At 30.8% G+C, this 15,629-nt stretch overlaps 5 protein-coding genes across 7 annotated transcripts; 2 read left to right on the forward strand and 3 right to left on the reverse strand.

Annotated features, from left to right (window-relative positions):
* Positions 1-1,111: 1,111 nt before the first annotated feature.
* Positions 1,112-6,070, reverse strand: LOC117165036 (uncharacterized). 2 transcript variants are annotated; one of them, XM_033348504.2, is made up of 12 exons: positions 5,476-5,865; positions 5,034-5,266; positions 4,787-4,960; positions 3,857-4,045; positions 3,446-3,774; positions 2,868-3,109; positions 2,592-2,772; positions 2,295-2,532; positions 2,075-2,215; positions 1,878-1,997; positions 1,611-1,766; positions 1,112-1,544 (listed from the first exon to the last, which is right to left on the reverse strand). In XM_033348504.2, the coding sequence occupies exons 2-12, from the start codon at positions 5,253-5,255 to the stop codon at positions 1,311-1,313; spliced, it is 2,226 nt and encodes a 741-aa protein (XP_033204395.1). In that variant the 5' UTR covers positions 5,256-5,266; positions 5,476-5,865; the 3' UTR covers positions 1,112-1,310. The 2 variants fall into 2 exon arrangements, with proteins under 2 accessions (XP_033204395.1, XP_033204394.1); XM_033348503.2 differs by lacking the exon at positions 5,476-5,865 and adding an exon at positions 5,930-6,070 and having other exon boundaries at positions 1,239-1,544.
* Positions 5,945-10,348, forward strand: LOC117165037 (glycerol kinase 3). 2 transcript variants are annotated; one of them, XM_076623526.1, is made up of 11 exons: positions 5,945-6,044; positions 7,332-7,590; positions 7,705-7,922; positions 7,997-8,209; positions 8,296-8,406; positions 8,477-8,733; positions 8,840-9,045; positions 9,157-9,294; positions 9,365-9,442; positions 9,511-9,561; positions 9,647-10,348. In XM_076623526.1, the coding sequence occupies exons 1-11, from the start codon at positions 6,039-6,041 to the stop codon at positions 9,766-9,768; spliced, it is 1,659 nt and encodes a 552-aa protein (XP_076479641.1). In that variant the 5' UTR covers positions 5,945-6,038; the 3' UTR covers positions 9,769-10,348. The 2 variants fall into 2 exon arrangements, with proteins under 2 accessions (XP_076479641.1, XP_076479640.1); XM_076623525.1 differs by lacking the exon at positions 5,945-6,044 and adding an exon at positions 6,627-7,064.
* Positions 9,779-11,663, reverse strand: LOC117165039 (testis-specific serine/threonine-protein kinase 3). Its single transcript, XM_033348507.2, has 6 exons — positions 11,241-11,663; positions 10,984-11,153; positions 10,726-10,875; positions 10,382-10,655; positions 10,091-10,270; positions 9,779-10,020 (listed from the first exon to the last, which is right to left on the reverse strand). The coding sequence occupies exons 1-6, from the start codon at positions 11,397-11,399 to the stop codon at positions 9,862-9,864; spliced, it is 1,092 nt and encodes a 363-aa protein (XP_033204398.1). The 5' UTR covers positions 11,400-11,663; the 3' UTR covers positions 9,779-9,861.
* Positions 11,664-11,957: 294 nt separating this feature from the next.
* On the forward strand, positions 11,958-13,015 carry tsu (40S ribosomal protein S12 homolog tsunagi). Its single transcript, XM_033348509.2, has 4 exons — positions 11,958-12,129; positions 12,279-12,425; positions 12,568-12,829; positions 12,910-13,015. Exons 1-4 carry the CDS (start codon positions 12,069-12,071, stop codon positions 12,938-12,940), a joined length of 501 nt encoding a protein of 166 aa, XP_033204400.1. The 5' UTR covers positions 11,958-12,068; the 3' UTR covers positions 12,941-13,015.
* Positions 13,016-13,509: 494 nt separating this feature from the next.
* Positions 13,510-15,482, reverse strand: Rpt5 (26S proteasome regulatory subunit Rpt5). Its single transcript, XM_033348506.2, has 3 exons — positions 15,294-15,482; positions 13,816-14,949; positions 13,510-13,743 (listed from the first exon to the last, which is right to left on the reverse strand). Exons 1-3 carry the CDS (start codon positions 15,333-15,335, stop codon positions 13,633-13,635), a joined length of 1,287 nt encoding a protein of 428 aa, XP_033204397.1. The 5' UTR covers positions 15,336-15,482; the 3' UTR covers positions 13,510-13,632.
* Between the last annotated feature and the right edge of the window lie 147 nt (positions 15,483-15,629).

Here is a 15,629-nt window from a genome sequence, read left to right on the forward strand (position 1 = left end):
CTATTTTTATCATGTTAAACCGTATATTTACATTTTTAACTACCAGTTTTGCGTCAGATGGCAAAATCATTACGCATACCGTTATCAACCAGGCCTTAGTCCTGCAACAACACTGGCCCATCTTCATCTGTTTTGTAACGCTATAAATGGAAGGTTGTACTACTTTCGCGAATAGTGGCATGTCTCGTATTAAGTAAGCCTTATAATATTGTTGAAATGGGTTACAAAGTTTTCTTTGTAAATTTTAAAACGCCCCCTTTTAAAGTTTACAATTTTTTAATTGTGCCACCATCAAAGCAAAACAGCGATATATACTTACGTAATTCTCTTACTGGTTTTTGTTTCACGCATAGAGATATCCTTAACCATCTTTATCCTAAGCCAAAAGACCGAAACATCAATAAGCGAAAAGATTAAAGACACATTAAAAAATATCGACATGAAGTTTGTATTGACATTAAACGCTTTTGAATGTAATATACATATACGTACCTCATTCATACCCATATGGTTATATGTACTAATTGTCGAATGCACCGTGTATCTAATAGCAGTGAAGATCTATTACATATAGAGACCTGCATCTTCCAAACTTATAATATCCCGAAGCTAAGATCTTATATTTCAAATCTACTGTCTCATCCAATGATATCAGCTAAATTTCGTCTCGTTCGGTCACGGATGCTTTTCGGTAGTATAGCCAACATGTTTGTTACGAACTACAATTTATGTTAAACGCGTAAAAAAGTATTGATATCAAGAAAATTAATACGATACATTTAGTGAATTATGATGGAAGTTATTAGAAGATATACAAACATATCTACTAATAGGCACTATTTACTAATTTAGTATGAAACTAACCACTAATTTTCGTTGATTTAACTTGAGTAAATTGCTTATGCGCAGTGACCATTATAAGATAAGAAAAGATAAGGGTCATAAACATAAAACGCGGCTTAAGAGAAATAAATTGCAATTAAAATGATACTATTGACTGCTTTGCGTTATAAATAACCATATAGAATATCTAGTTTGATATTACTATTTTTAAACATCATTTTCATGTTCTCTGAGCAATTTCTTCCACCTTCATTTCCATAAAAGTAAATTGAAAACGTTAAATGTTATATTGTATAATGAGTTTAAGTTTTTTGCCTTTTCATCAATTACAGCTAAATACAAAATTCAAGTTTAATCGAAGAATAATATAGCAGTTTCTTCAAAATTACACGTACTTAAACTTAAAGATTTATTAAGAAGCGGACTCCTTATTAAGAAGCTATAGTACATCACAATGATACAAAAATTCACGTGTTTTGTACTAAGCTTAACCAACTTCGGCCTTCACCACCAACCGATGTTGGAAATCGAATTTGTACTAGTCGTACAGCATTTTTCTCTTCTTCCGCTTCTTTGTACTCTGAGGTAGTTGGTACAACTATTGTTTCCCCATCTTCCGTTTCATTATAGTTATATACCTCTTCTACTTGCTCCGAATCTTCAGTTTTACATTCCATCACTTCATTTTCAGCGAAGTTCATCTGAAAAATATCATCTGTTTTGATCTGCACGATATACTACGTTGTAGCATATAATTTGGTACATACTTCTCCATCAACGAGATGATTTACTTCCTCGTCCGCAACATTTTCCTCTGCTGGAATATTTAATACGTCTTCTTCATTATACATTTGATCCTCATTTTGCTGCTGTATGATAACATGATCTTTTAACTCTGTCACATATAGTTCAGTTTCATCCAACTAGAAAATAATTAAAATATAAAGGGTATTAGTTACACCTTACAACATAAATAAATATATGAAAAATAAGAAAAGCATAAAGAAAAATGAAAAACAAACTTATTTAATTACCTGGTCATTTTCCGCTTCATCTACTAAAAGTTCCACGTTGCCATTAGAAATTGTTATGACTTGATCATCTTCCGTAGTGAGACGCGGTTGATTCACCACAATGGTATCATTTAAGTGTCCCTAAAAAATATTCATGTCGTATTAGTACTGTCGCAGAATTTACAGAATCTCGTCGTTGTAATATGATATCAGCTCACCTGAGTCTGCATATGAGCATACAAGGAAGGTTTTCTCATAAAACCCATACCACATACTAGACATTCATACGGCTTTTTATCACTGTGTATAAACCGATGCGCATTTCTATTATCTCGACTATTAAATGCTTTACCACAAACCTGAAATGTTACAATACAATTCCAAAATTAAAAAAAACACCGTCGATATCAGATAAATAATCATTTTCAGTACAAGTACCTCGCAGAGATAAGGTTTCTCTCCAGTATGTATACGCATATGTTTTTTGAAATGTTCGGGATATACAAATGTTGCTGTACATATATCGCATTTGTACGGTCTTTCACCGGTATGAGCTGCTTTTATATGATAGTCTAATAATCTTCGCCGTTTAAATCCTTTTCCACAATCGTCACATTTGTACCGTTTATCATTATAATGCGTTGCACGCTTGTGCGATTGTAAATTCGATCGTTGACTAAAACATTACGAAAATATTTTTTCATTATTTTTACATTTGCTAATTAATAGACATACCTAAATGTAGCTCCACAAAATTCACACTGATATGGTTTCTCTCCAGTATGTGTCCTTTCATGGTCCCTTATTTCAGCTTTACGGGCAAATGCTTTACCACATACTCTACATATGTATGGCTTGTAACCAGTATGTACTATATTGTGTACTTCTAAATTATGTGGCGAACCAAAGGCTTTTCCTGTAATTATTCCCATGAATACCAATATATTTTTGGATATATAGGATATATAGGATATATAGGAAACTGAAAAAGGAAAAAATAATGAATCATACCGCACTGGTGGCAAACGTACTCCTTTACACCATTATGAGTTCTTTCATGTTGATTAAGATTTTGTTGGCTCAAAAATGTTTTGTTACATTGTGAACACTGATAAGGACGAGGTCGTATTTCATGTGTTTTTACGTGTGCTTTATAAGTATATTTTGAAGCAAAATCTTTACCACAATTTTCACATACATATGGGCGTACACCTGTATGTGTATTAATATGTTCCTCCAATAAATTTCTGGAACTACAAAAGTAACAAATTGCAATACACACTAGTTTACACTACGTGAATACGTAATTTAACACTAGAACTACCGATAGTTAACACGAAGCTATTTCTACCAAAACCAGTCAAAATAGCTGGTCTTTAAAAAATACGTAATAATAGAATATTTTTATATTTATTGATTTATTACTTTCTTACAGAAGAAATTCCATGTTATGTAATACATTTTTGGTATTATTAATCCCTCTGGGACTATGATCTCTAAACGAGGGTTGATACATTTATAAAATTGTAGAACTGGTCATTTTAACTGGTGTGGTATTTCTAGCGTTAGAAATCGTAGTTTATAACTACCTGTATCGTTTACCGCAAGTTTCACACGGCCAAGATTTCACTTGTGGATAATGTATTCTTTTATGAATCCTAAACAACCGCAAATTACTAAATATTCTATTACATATTTCACACTGAAAATCTCCTTCCTCTTTAGCAACATGATCATCAAGATGAATAGATAGTTGATTTCTCTTTTTAAAGTCATCCCCGCATATGTCGCAAATATATAAACGAGTTTCGTGCACACTCCTTACATGAGCGATAATAGACTTTGCATCTCCTACAGCTTTATCGTCTTCATTTGTACATAACAAACAGCTATATATAGAGCCATCTCTAGTAACAATCTGGAAAATAAATGAATAATCGCAGATTATCATTTCACAGTAATATAAACTACTGTTGAACATATTATTTGTCATTTCTTACTCGCTCTTGGGGAGGTTCAATTTTTGGTGTAATTTTTGCCCGTTTTATCCTCTTCCTTTCTTCAGTACCACTTGTTTCTGGTATGGCCTCAACTTTCAGAATAATTTCCTCTGGTTCACAAGAAGGTTCCTCTTCTTCTTCCTCTATTCTTTCTTCTTCCCCTTCTATCTCTTGAATTTCTGATTCATCCTTACATAAATTTTGAAATATTACATATATATATGTGTATATATATGTATATATATAACTGGAACAATCCATAATATTAAAATGATAAAGGATAAAAAAGAATTTCATTAGGAAAAATTTAATGATTTCTAATGTTGTATCGCATGGTACATGTGTCTTCTCCGAAAGTGAAGGTATTTCAAAGATTTTAAGCTTATATCTACCTTCATAAATGGAACTATATATTTTTTTATACACCATTCAATGCATTTTGTAATTCTCTACAAAGGAGAAGGTATTTGGTTTGAGAAATGATTAATTTAGAAAATATTTTAACTTGATGAAAAACAAGAAAAACATAAACCAAAAGCTACTGTGTTGTTCTTCTCTAGTAACAAAAAGTTTTACAATATTAAGGTTAAAATATCTTTTAAACCAATCATTTTTCGACCCAAGTACCTTAATACATTTTTGTAGAGAATTAAAAAGTACATTGCATGGTGTATAAGAAAAGCATAGTTCCATTAAAAAAAAAAATAGAAATGACCCTAAAATCTCTGAAACGCCACTACTTATATAAAAGGCACAGGTACCATATGATGCACAACTAAAAACCATTTAATCTCTCTTAATAAAATCTTTTTCATCTTCTACCATTTTAATGGTATTGTTTATTCCAGTTGCATGGATATCCTGTACATATATATATTATAATATTTATAGTATATGTATATGATAACTAGTTTTTACTTTATTCATTACCTTTTGTATATATCTAATTTCTCCATCTGTATCCTGACTTTCTGTATTTTCTATGTAATCATGATCATTGTATTCTTCTTCATTTTGCATATCAGATATCTTTTTAATAGTTTTCTTGTAGTTATTAAATAATTCTAATTTTACCTCTGTCAGTCGACTTTCAAGTTCATCAATCTATAAATGCCAGTTATTTTTTTAATTACCCTTGTATAATTTTATATGAATCAATAATTGATATCTCATTTACCTCATTAAATAATTTATAACATTTTTTACATATGACAAGAGAATGTACATTCTCTTCATTCAAATCTGTTTCTAAGACAGTACAAATGGCATCTACAAGTGATTTTTCTGACGATGTTACAGAGTTTTCATTAAAGATTCGTATACTATTCCTAGTAGATACACCAACTTTACTGTTACATATCAAACAATGAGTACTATCTTTTTCTGAATCAGCTGTCATCTTTTTGGCAACTACAAAAACAATACAGATATTAAAACATTGGTTTAAAGTCTCAATAAAATCATACAATAAATTGCATGTTAGTACTAATGCTGTCACTTAGTGTATATATAATCATTCCTTCCTTTTTAATTGGATACATTAGTAGTTTTCAATATAGTGTTTAAAATATAGTATATAAAAAAGTAAAAAATGTTTAACATAATACATAAAATTATACCGTTATTCTAATTAAAAAGAGCAGTTGCGATAGTTTGCATGTCGCGGAATAATTTTTAGCTTTCATGATCGAGCAATGTGAGCAGGGGCAAAATATCCGTTAAAATAAAATTTTCTCGATGGTCTCTTCTTATGTAATAGCACGCACGGTGTATACCGAATATTGAGAATAAGAATGCAACCATCGATATCGTTGTATCCTCGAACAATAACGTATCTGACAATTCATTCTGCAAGCGAAGGAACAAGAAATAATGTGTCGAAGCACGATACAATGAGATTGCTTCCGTTATAGCATGGAACGAAGCATTCTGTTCTTCGCTCGCATCGATAAGTAACCGCTAAAATCCAATAACCCTAACAATAACGTGCGAGGAACAGTAAACAAAATATTTGCCTGCGTTCCTCGTCAAAATGAAGCCTTATAATAAACGTAAAAAGTTGCCAGCACTGACTTGAAATTTTCGTGTCTCTGTTCGAACGATTGGCAGCGAGCGAAACGGTAGATGGGTGTTGATGCCAACGCCATTTAGGTCCTCATGACAGATAGAGCGGTTGGTTCCGATGAAGGTATTACGAAAAATACACGCCAAAACGGTTGCTACTTTTTAAAACGTAAACGACAATTTGATGTCGTCTTCGCGTTAGGTGGAGGTACGCGATTGCGTATGCACGCGTTGAATGCCCTCTATCGGATCCTTTCTACGCGTAATCCAGCCATATTTTACAAAATTTCCAATCTTACAAAATTCATAAAATTTGAAAAAATACACTGACAATATTTTAAAATATAGATATTGTGAGGTAAACGTCTATTTAGCAAAAATTTTTCATTACTTTATAAAGGAAAAGCTTATTCGCTTGACTATTTATTTTGTATAATACTACTTTTTATTGAATTTAAGTGATCTAATTGGAAGATTTTCAATTGATATAACAAAATATTTTTGTTATTCTCCTTTCTATTAAGTTGTACAGATTAGTAACTATATTCGTGAAACGTATTTAGTATAATATTTCTGCATGTAAATGAAGAAGGATCATTTTCTTCTCTTGGCACTTTATCAAAACATTCCATGAACCAATCACAGTATTTTCTTCATAACTCGTTTTTTACTCTGTAGATTGACGTTCAAAATAAGATATACTTTATGAGATATCTTGACCACCGATAGTTTTTAAGTAGTAGTGTACCATTCTATGTTAAACATATCCATAATTGGAAACCGGTAATCAGTTTGTGAATGCGACATACATCAATGTATAAAAGTTGTTCTTTGACGAGAAAGCGATCGATGAAAAACTGTCAACAACGTGCGGGTGGTTGAAAGCACTTATTTTTACGAATGATTCCTTCAGTACCTAACCTTATAATGTCATATTAATCTGAAATCTTTCACTTGCTAATTTCACATTCATGATTGTGACACTTCATTTAAATTGCCGGCTGATAGCGAATAAACGAAGACTTGTGATTACTAATAAACCGTTCGAGCAGTCTTTTATGAGATGAACAAAAATGAGTCGTCAAGTAGATATGGACCCCTCGTCGGTGCAATCGATGAAGGGACAAGTAGTGCTAGATTTTTGGTATTAAAAATTTGATTATCATATAATTAAATTATGCTAGTGTAATATCTCTAATGTAATAAAAATTTATAATATTTGTGATAAACAAAGTAATATATCGTTTGGGTCGTAATATACATTACATTTATTGAATCTACTTTTACTAATATATTGAGGAATGGCTTGGTGATTAATTGATCCTTCCAAAAAATATAAATAACGCATCATTCGATGTACATTCTTTATATTTTTATTAATGATTTACTAATGTGTGTACTATTATTTTAGGTTTTTGCTGCGGATACTGCAGAAGTATTAACATATCATCAGGTTTCGATATCACAATCATGTCCAAAAGAAGGATGGGTCGAACAAGATCCTATAGAAATATTACAAGCAGTCAGAGAATGTCTTAATCAGACTATATTTAATTTGAGGCAACTTACCATTGATCCTAGTGATATAGTTGCAGTTGGTATAACAAACCAAAGAGAAACTACAGTTGTATGGGACTCTATTACTGGGGAACCATTATACAATGCTATTGGTAATCATTGATCCAAAATTTTTTACATACATTGTTTTCAATCATATATATCAATATCAACAAATCAATAATTAAATATTAAGAAAAATAAAATTTAAATTTACTATCTTATAGTATGGATGGATATGAGAACAACTTCGATCGTGGATGACATATTGAGAAAGATACGTAATCAAAATAAAAATTATTTGAAACCACTTTGTGGCTTACCGATTAGTCCATATTTCAGTGCTTTAAAATTAAAATGGTTACTAGAAAATGTGCCTCGTGTTCGTGAGGCTCTAGATCAAAAACGTTGTCTCTTTGGTACAATTGATTCTTGGTTAATTTGGGTCGGTTCAATAATAATTGTTTATTGTGAAATGCATTTTTATATGAAAAATAAAAGCATTTTATTTTTTTGTAGAACTTAACTGGAGGGACAAGTTTTGGTGTCCACGCCACTGATGTTACAAACGCTTCAAGGACAATGCTAATGAATATTACAACTTTAAAATGGGATCCAACATTGTTATCATTTTTTAATATACCTCCAGAAATTTTACCTGAAATCCGTAGTTCGTCAGAAATATATGGATATATACAAGATGATATTTTATCTGGAGTACCAATATCAGGAGTTAATATTTCTTATAATTAATATGTTTATCAATAAAATAGTAATTATAGATAAATATTTATACGTAAATATTTATACACACACAGTGTTTAGGTGATCAGCAGTCAGCGTTGGTAGGTCAAATGTGTTTACAAAAAGGACACGCAAAAAGCACTTATGGCACAGGTTGTTTTCTCTTATACAACACTGGAACTGCTGTAAGATTAACTTTAATATTTTTCAAAATATTTTCCTTCATACCTTGTATATTGATAAATTATTTTGAAGATTGTAGATTCGTCTCATGGATTATTGACAACAGTCGCCTATCAGTTAGGACCACAAGCAACACCGGTATATGCTCTTGAAGGGTCAGTAGCCATAGCTGGTGCTGTTATTCAATGGCTAAAAGATAACCTTGGTATACTGTCTGATATAAAAGAGTCTGAATCCCTTGTTGAACAAATTCCTACTGATAATCGCGTTACATTTGTGCCTGCATTTGCTGGATTATATGCTCCATATTGGAGGAAAGATGCAAGAAGGTAAATAACATGATAATTAAACATTATAATTATTCATTAATATCAAATTAGAAATCTTAATTAATTTTGTTATCACACATCCCTTGCAAAGTATTTAATATTTCAGTGTTATATGTGGAATTACTGAAGACACTAATAGTACACATATTATAAAGGCAGCTTTGCAAGCCGTTTGTTTTCAGACAAGAGACATTTTAGAAGCTATGAAAGAGGACACTGGTTTAATTTTATCTAAATTGTTGGTAGATGGTGCTATGACTACCAATAATTTGTTAATGCAAATGCAAGCAGACATTTGTGGAATTCCAGTTGGTAAGCGGATTCATTTTTCATAAAGACTTTACCTTTTCTGATTAAAACAAATAAGAATAAAATATACGAGAAAAAGAAATACCTGATTAATTAAAAAATTTTACAAGAAAGTGAGGCCTTTAATGTGTGAAACTACTGCACTTGGAGTTGCAATTGCTGCAGGAAATGCAGATGGTATACGTAAATGGGATGTGAAAATAGACGCCGCTGTACCAAGCGACACCTTTCTACCTTCGATAACTGAGAATGGTAAGTTCAATATCTTTTCGAATTTTTGTCTCATTCAATTCGTTAAAGATATGAATCATGTTTTATTTAGAACGAGATATATTATATTCTCAATGGAAAATGGCAATCGATCGTAGTTTAGGTTGGGAACCAGTAACTGATACCAACGGTATGTTTTCATCTTGGTCTCAAAATTTGATTTTGTTAATTTACTTGAAACGTTACGTTATTTTACAGACGATACAAAGAATATCCACAAAGCAACTGCTCCTGGTATTTTTGTGATAAGTACGATACTTTTGCTTATGATTGCCAAGTATCATTCTATGTTATGACTGAATGAGTACAGTACTATGTACTGTATTTGTCTCAGATTATGCATTTAGGCAGGTCCTGTTTGCTAATAAATATTTGGACTATTATTTGATATTAACTATACTGGTCATATTAAACCTTGTAAGTATGAAGAATGAACTAAAGAACAAATACAAATAAAAGTGCCATAATATTGTGATAATTTTAATATTAAACGAAATACGGAAAATCAAGAAAATGTCCTTTGGAGTTTGGAGATAAGAGACTTGGAATTTATTTCAAACAGCGGTATCGATTGCTGCTTTCATCTGAAATGCTGAAATTAGATGACCGAACGTCGGTAACTGACGCTCCAATATCAGTCGCATGCCTTTTTGTTCCTTTGTTCTTTTCACTTGCTATTTTCTTTATATTCGGTACTATAGGAATATCCTTCGAAATTATATAAAATATATTACTAACCATTAGCGCAACATATAAAACAAAGAATTTGAAATATTACTGTTAAAATGTTGCTAGTAGAGGTCTGGGCGGTAACAAGAGACGTAGCAAGCCAAACATCATTTCTTATGTGATCAATATGCAATCGTATTCGTTGCGATACAAGTATTCGTGAGATAAGTGAACGACAAGCTTGAGACACGTTTGGTTCTTTAGGAAATATAACTTTATTTTGTACTTGCTATATCGCAAAAGAAAGAAAATGAAATAACATGGTAGAATTCTTACTTAAGCGAATAAAATTTTAAGTTGAACTAGATTCTATTACTTTCTCTTTAATGTACCTGGGTACCTTTAGAAGTTGGCTGTAATTTGTATCATCAAATGGTAGTCGACCATAAACCATTGCATAGAGTACTACTCCCATGGACCATACATCAGACAATTGAGGTAAATATGGAACACCCTTTAATATTTCTGGTGAAGCATAAGCATAGCTACCGCAGAAAGTTTCACTTAACGGAGCTATACCGTTCTTCGATTTCATTTGTCCACGTGCGAATCCAAAATCGGATAATTTGATATTGAAGTTCTGATCCATTAAAAGATTTTCGCATTTGATGTCTCTTAAATAAAATTATGTAGTTAAATGTGATATGCGACATTTAATATTTTTTCTTTTCGTTAAACTTTTACCTATGTACAACACCACGTCCATGACAATAATCGATAGCTTCTAATAATTGCCGAAACCATCGACGGCTACGGAATTCATCGATAAATGTATCACGCCTTATCATATCCAATAAACTACCGCATCGAGCATATTCCATAATTATATAAACGCTAAATATTAAGTATTTATATGGATTATATATATGATCAGTGAAAAATATGAGACACAATTATGTTTTTAAATGATATAATGATAAAATAAAAAAAACGATAACTAACCGGTGAGTTGTTTCGATTGCTTGAAGAAAACGAATTAGATTTGGATGTTTTAAACCTTTAACAACTTCTATCTCACGAGGCAAAAATTTTTTTAAATAATCGCCGGGTGCTTGAAACTTTGAAACAATTTTTACTGCTACTTGGCAATCATGCCGATTAGATTTGGCAATCTTTCATTACAATTTTTTTTTATCAATAATTGACTAGTTATTAAATATTGACTTTTTTAATATCAATAAATGGTTTACATAACATACTTTTACAGTGGCATACGAACCGGTACCTATTGTTTTACCAAGAATGTATCCGTGCGATTCAAGAATAGTTAATTTCTTTTCTAATTTTTCGTCATTTTTACCTTCCACGGTTTTTAATAAGGATTTCGGGGAGTTATCTGTTATTGGTGCAGTTGCCATGTTATGCGTAAACAATTACTGTACTATATTATAAATTCAAATAATCACTATGAACACATTATTATGCTATTTTCTTTGTGTTTTTACGTCGGTTTCAATACACGCAACGATGTCATTTTACTTGTTAAGTTACATGTTTTAATGAATCTTTTAAGGAAAATTGGTATTCCATAATTTGTCAATTTGAACGCTATTGAAATTTGGCATGATGCTCGTCATATATATATCCAGTTTAGCAAACATTTGAAATACGATTGTTATTGATATCACGATCATTTTATGAAAAATATCATAAAATAATATTTTTTGTAGTTCATGGGTTTACGAGTTTCATCATAAGCAATTTTTAGAAGATTACTACATATAGTTTATAAAATAGTTTTATCTTATTATCAATAGTTTAATTTTTTTCAAAATAAAAAAAACAAAATTAGGGATATTTATATCTTACATAAATTGTTTAAGGACGATGTTTTCTAAATGATAGAAATAAAAACTGGTAAAAACATACATCTAGAATCTAGATAATGTGTACTTAGTGATTGTCGACTATTATGTGTAACGTGAGTCGTGAATCATCGTGATTTGTATCCATTACATGGTGGTAAATACAGTGGTACGGTATTTGATCAAGGTTACTATAGAAAGAAAACATTTAACAATTTAATTATGGCAGATGTGTTGGATATTGATAATGCAGAAGAGTTTGAAGTCGATGATGAAGGCGATCGTAAGTTTAATATTTTATCATGAGTTATACATAAGCGTGTGACATTTGTTATAACCTCTTTACTTCGTGATTTCGTTTAGTATGATTTAAGTATATCTTTATAGTAATAAATAATAATTTTTGATAATATTCCTGCTTTCATTTATTAGAGGGTATTGCACGTTTAAAAGAAAAGGCAAAAAGGAGAAAAGGTAGAGGACATGGTGCAGAATTGGTGTCCACTCGTGATGATGTTGGTCATTATGAATCAATGAACATTGTTGAGGAAGACGATGATGAACCAGGTCCACAAAGATGTAAGAAAGCATTTTAAATACTTTATATTTAACAGAGTATTTGTATAATTTGTTAATAAAAAGCTATTATTATAATAAAAAATAATAAAAGTGAAATTATTAAACATTTAATTTTGAGATATTTATAGAGAATTTATTATAGCTGTAGAAGGATGGATTTTATTTATAAATTCAGTACACGAAGAAGCACAGGAGGATGACATTCAAGATAAATTTTCAGAATTTGGGCAAATAAAAAATTTACATTTAAATTTGGATAGAAGAACAGGCTTCTTGAAAGGATATGCTTTGGTAGAATATGAAACATTTAAAGAAGCTCAAGCAGCAAAAGATGCTTTAAATGGGACAGAAATCTTGGGTCAACCTATTTCAGTTGATTGGTGTTTTGTAAAGGGACCAAAGAAGTAAATATTTATTAAAAACTTTAGTATAAAAGTATTTATTAAATTTAAATTTGACTAATAAATTAATTTTTTTATTACAGAATTAAGAAGAGAAGTCATAGAAGACGATGAAAAAGAAGATTATCAAGAAAGATTTTTATTTCTCTTATGTATGACTACTTTGAATAAAGATCGTTTTGTACTTGACAGATATTGTAAAGACATAAAATATTATAAATATAGTTTGCAGAAAATTTCATAAATTGTAGAAGTTCTATCCATTTATAATTAGCATATTGAAAAGGATTCAACTTAGATTTATAAAAATAGGAGCTTATACAATTTAAACATATATATATTTATTTAATATAAATTTGCCAGTAACTAAACTTTTAGTATTGTACATAAAATTTATGGATTACAATAGCAGATAATTAAAATGACAAATGTAATTTTGTTTTTCCATTTTCAACAAGCATTTTTAAATTTATAAATCGAAAGTTAAGTATATAGGGTGGCTCAGCTAAATCTACTTTGTTTATTGTTGTAGGAAAAAACTTATCAGGACAAAGTTGTAGTATTTCAAGGATGTCAGACTATAACATTGTCCTCAGTTTTTTCATAAAACAATAAATATCTAAGTTATTTGGGTAATCCCATTTAGCTGGGCTTTCCTATACATATAAAAACATCCACAGGAATTTTAACATGCTCGTGTTGAGTCGTTTATTTAACAAACGAGGTTATTTTGTTATTGATATTTAATTTTGTTTACAGTTTCTATAGTCATTTATTATAGAATGTAACTTAATAAATAAAGCACATTAGGCATAATAGTTGAGATTGGCTTTCTTCTTTGCTTGAACTTCATTAATAGCTTCCATTAAATCTTCGTGTGTAACTGCTGTTGCATTGCGTCTTAGTGCTATCATACCCTATAAAAAATGAAGAAAAATTGATCAATGTCTGAATTATATTATTACTATCAAATATTATAATATATGTACCGCTTCAACGCAAACGGCTTTACATTGAGCGCCATTAAAATCATCGGTAGATCTTGATAATTCTTCAAAATTGACGTCCGGAGACATATTCATTTTTCGCGAATGAATTTGCATTATACGAGCCCTAGCTTCTTCATTTGGATGCGGAAATTCTATTTTTCTATCCAAACGACCGGATCTCAGTAAAGCTGGATCTAAAATATCTACCCTATTTGTAGCTGCTATCACTTTAATATCTGCAGTAGAACTAAATCCATCTAATTGGTTTAATAATTCCAACATAGTACGTTGCACTTCTCTGTCACCAGCTTTTTCAGAATCAAAACGTTTTGTTCCAATTGCATCCAATTCATCTATGAAAATAATTGCTGGTGCCTTCTCTTTTGCAAGCGAAAATGCATCTCTTACTAATTTTGCACCATCTCCGATAAACATTTGAACTAGTTGGGGTCCAGCTAATTTCAAAAAAGTAGATTTTGTTTGTGCAGCACAAGCTCTAGCTAATAAAGTTTTGCCAGTTCCTGGTGGTCCATACAATAATACACCTTTGGGAGGTTGGATACCAAGATTTTCAAATTTTTCTTTGTGTGTCATAGGTAAAACAACAGCTTCTATCAATTCTTGAATTTGTTTGTCCAAGCCACCAATATCTGAATATTGTTCCGTAGGTCTTTCATCCACTTCCATAGCCTTCACTCTTGCATCATATTCAGCAGGTAATGTTTCAAGGACAAGATAGCTATCCTTATTGACACCAACTAAATCACCAGGTTTCAAAGCTTCCGCATCAACCAATCCAATTACAGGTAGAAAATATGTTTGACGAGTAGAAGTTTTAATAACTGCACATTTGCCTTTCCTTTGTGCATCTAAATCAACAACCGCACCATCTTCTTCTCCCATATTTTGGGGATCTACATCTAGCAACTCTATAACATTAGATACTAAATATGGTAAAGTTTTATTTACTTTAATTTTTTCTGTATTCTCTTTAATTTTGTCATTTTGTGCCTGAAGTTCATGAGAAATACGCATTACTTCGCTTTTCATAATTTTGATCTCATTGTCTAATAAACGTGTACGGGATACAATTTCATCTGTAGACATTCTCCAAACATCTTCACCCAAAGCTTCCTAGAAGAACAGTTACAAAAATATTCATTTTTTATTTACCATATATAATTAACTTGATTTTAGATAATGTAAATTGCAAGTACTTTTAGAAATAAATTTATAATAGCTTTTTAATATTTATTGGCTGAAATTTTTGAATATAAATAAAAAATGATTGTATTTTTTGCAATATTTTCTTGTTTCGCAAATATTTTACTAATTGTAATAAATCTAATTTATATCAAATCTTATATGTTAAATACTATACGAATCATATCATATAAAAAATATACGATTCTGGAAGATAATTTAGATATGCTTGTCATTCCACCTTAACCTATATGAAGTAAATTTGCGATCTATACCTCTCCATCCTCCCAGAGAGATTTGTCCTCGAGGGTAGCCATTTATTTAAATAAATTTATTATTTTTAAAACGACAAAAGTTCAAAATCTTTTATAAATTGATGCGATGCGCAAAGTTTACTGAATTATGAAATTCACTAACCACTTGCACTAAGTTCATAAGTATCTACAATCTACATATATGTAAATATAAGCAAAAAATCAGCTAAAAAATGTGCACTAAGAATAGGGCCCTCTAGCAGGTAGCAGCTGAACTATATGCACATTTTCTGGCACTCTTGGTGGGAGAAACATACATATGCACAACGAGAAGGGAAATGTACATTCGTATCGGCG

Source organism: Bombus vancouverensis, chromosome 12 (genome assembly GCF_051014615.1).
Source record: "Bombus vancouverensis nearcticus chromosome 12, iyBomVanc1_principal, whole genome shotgun sequence".
Lineage (NCBI taxonomy): Eukaryota > Metazoa > Arthropoda > Insecta > Hymenoptera > Apidae > Bombus > Bombus vancouverensis.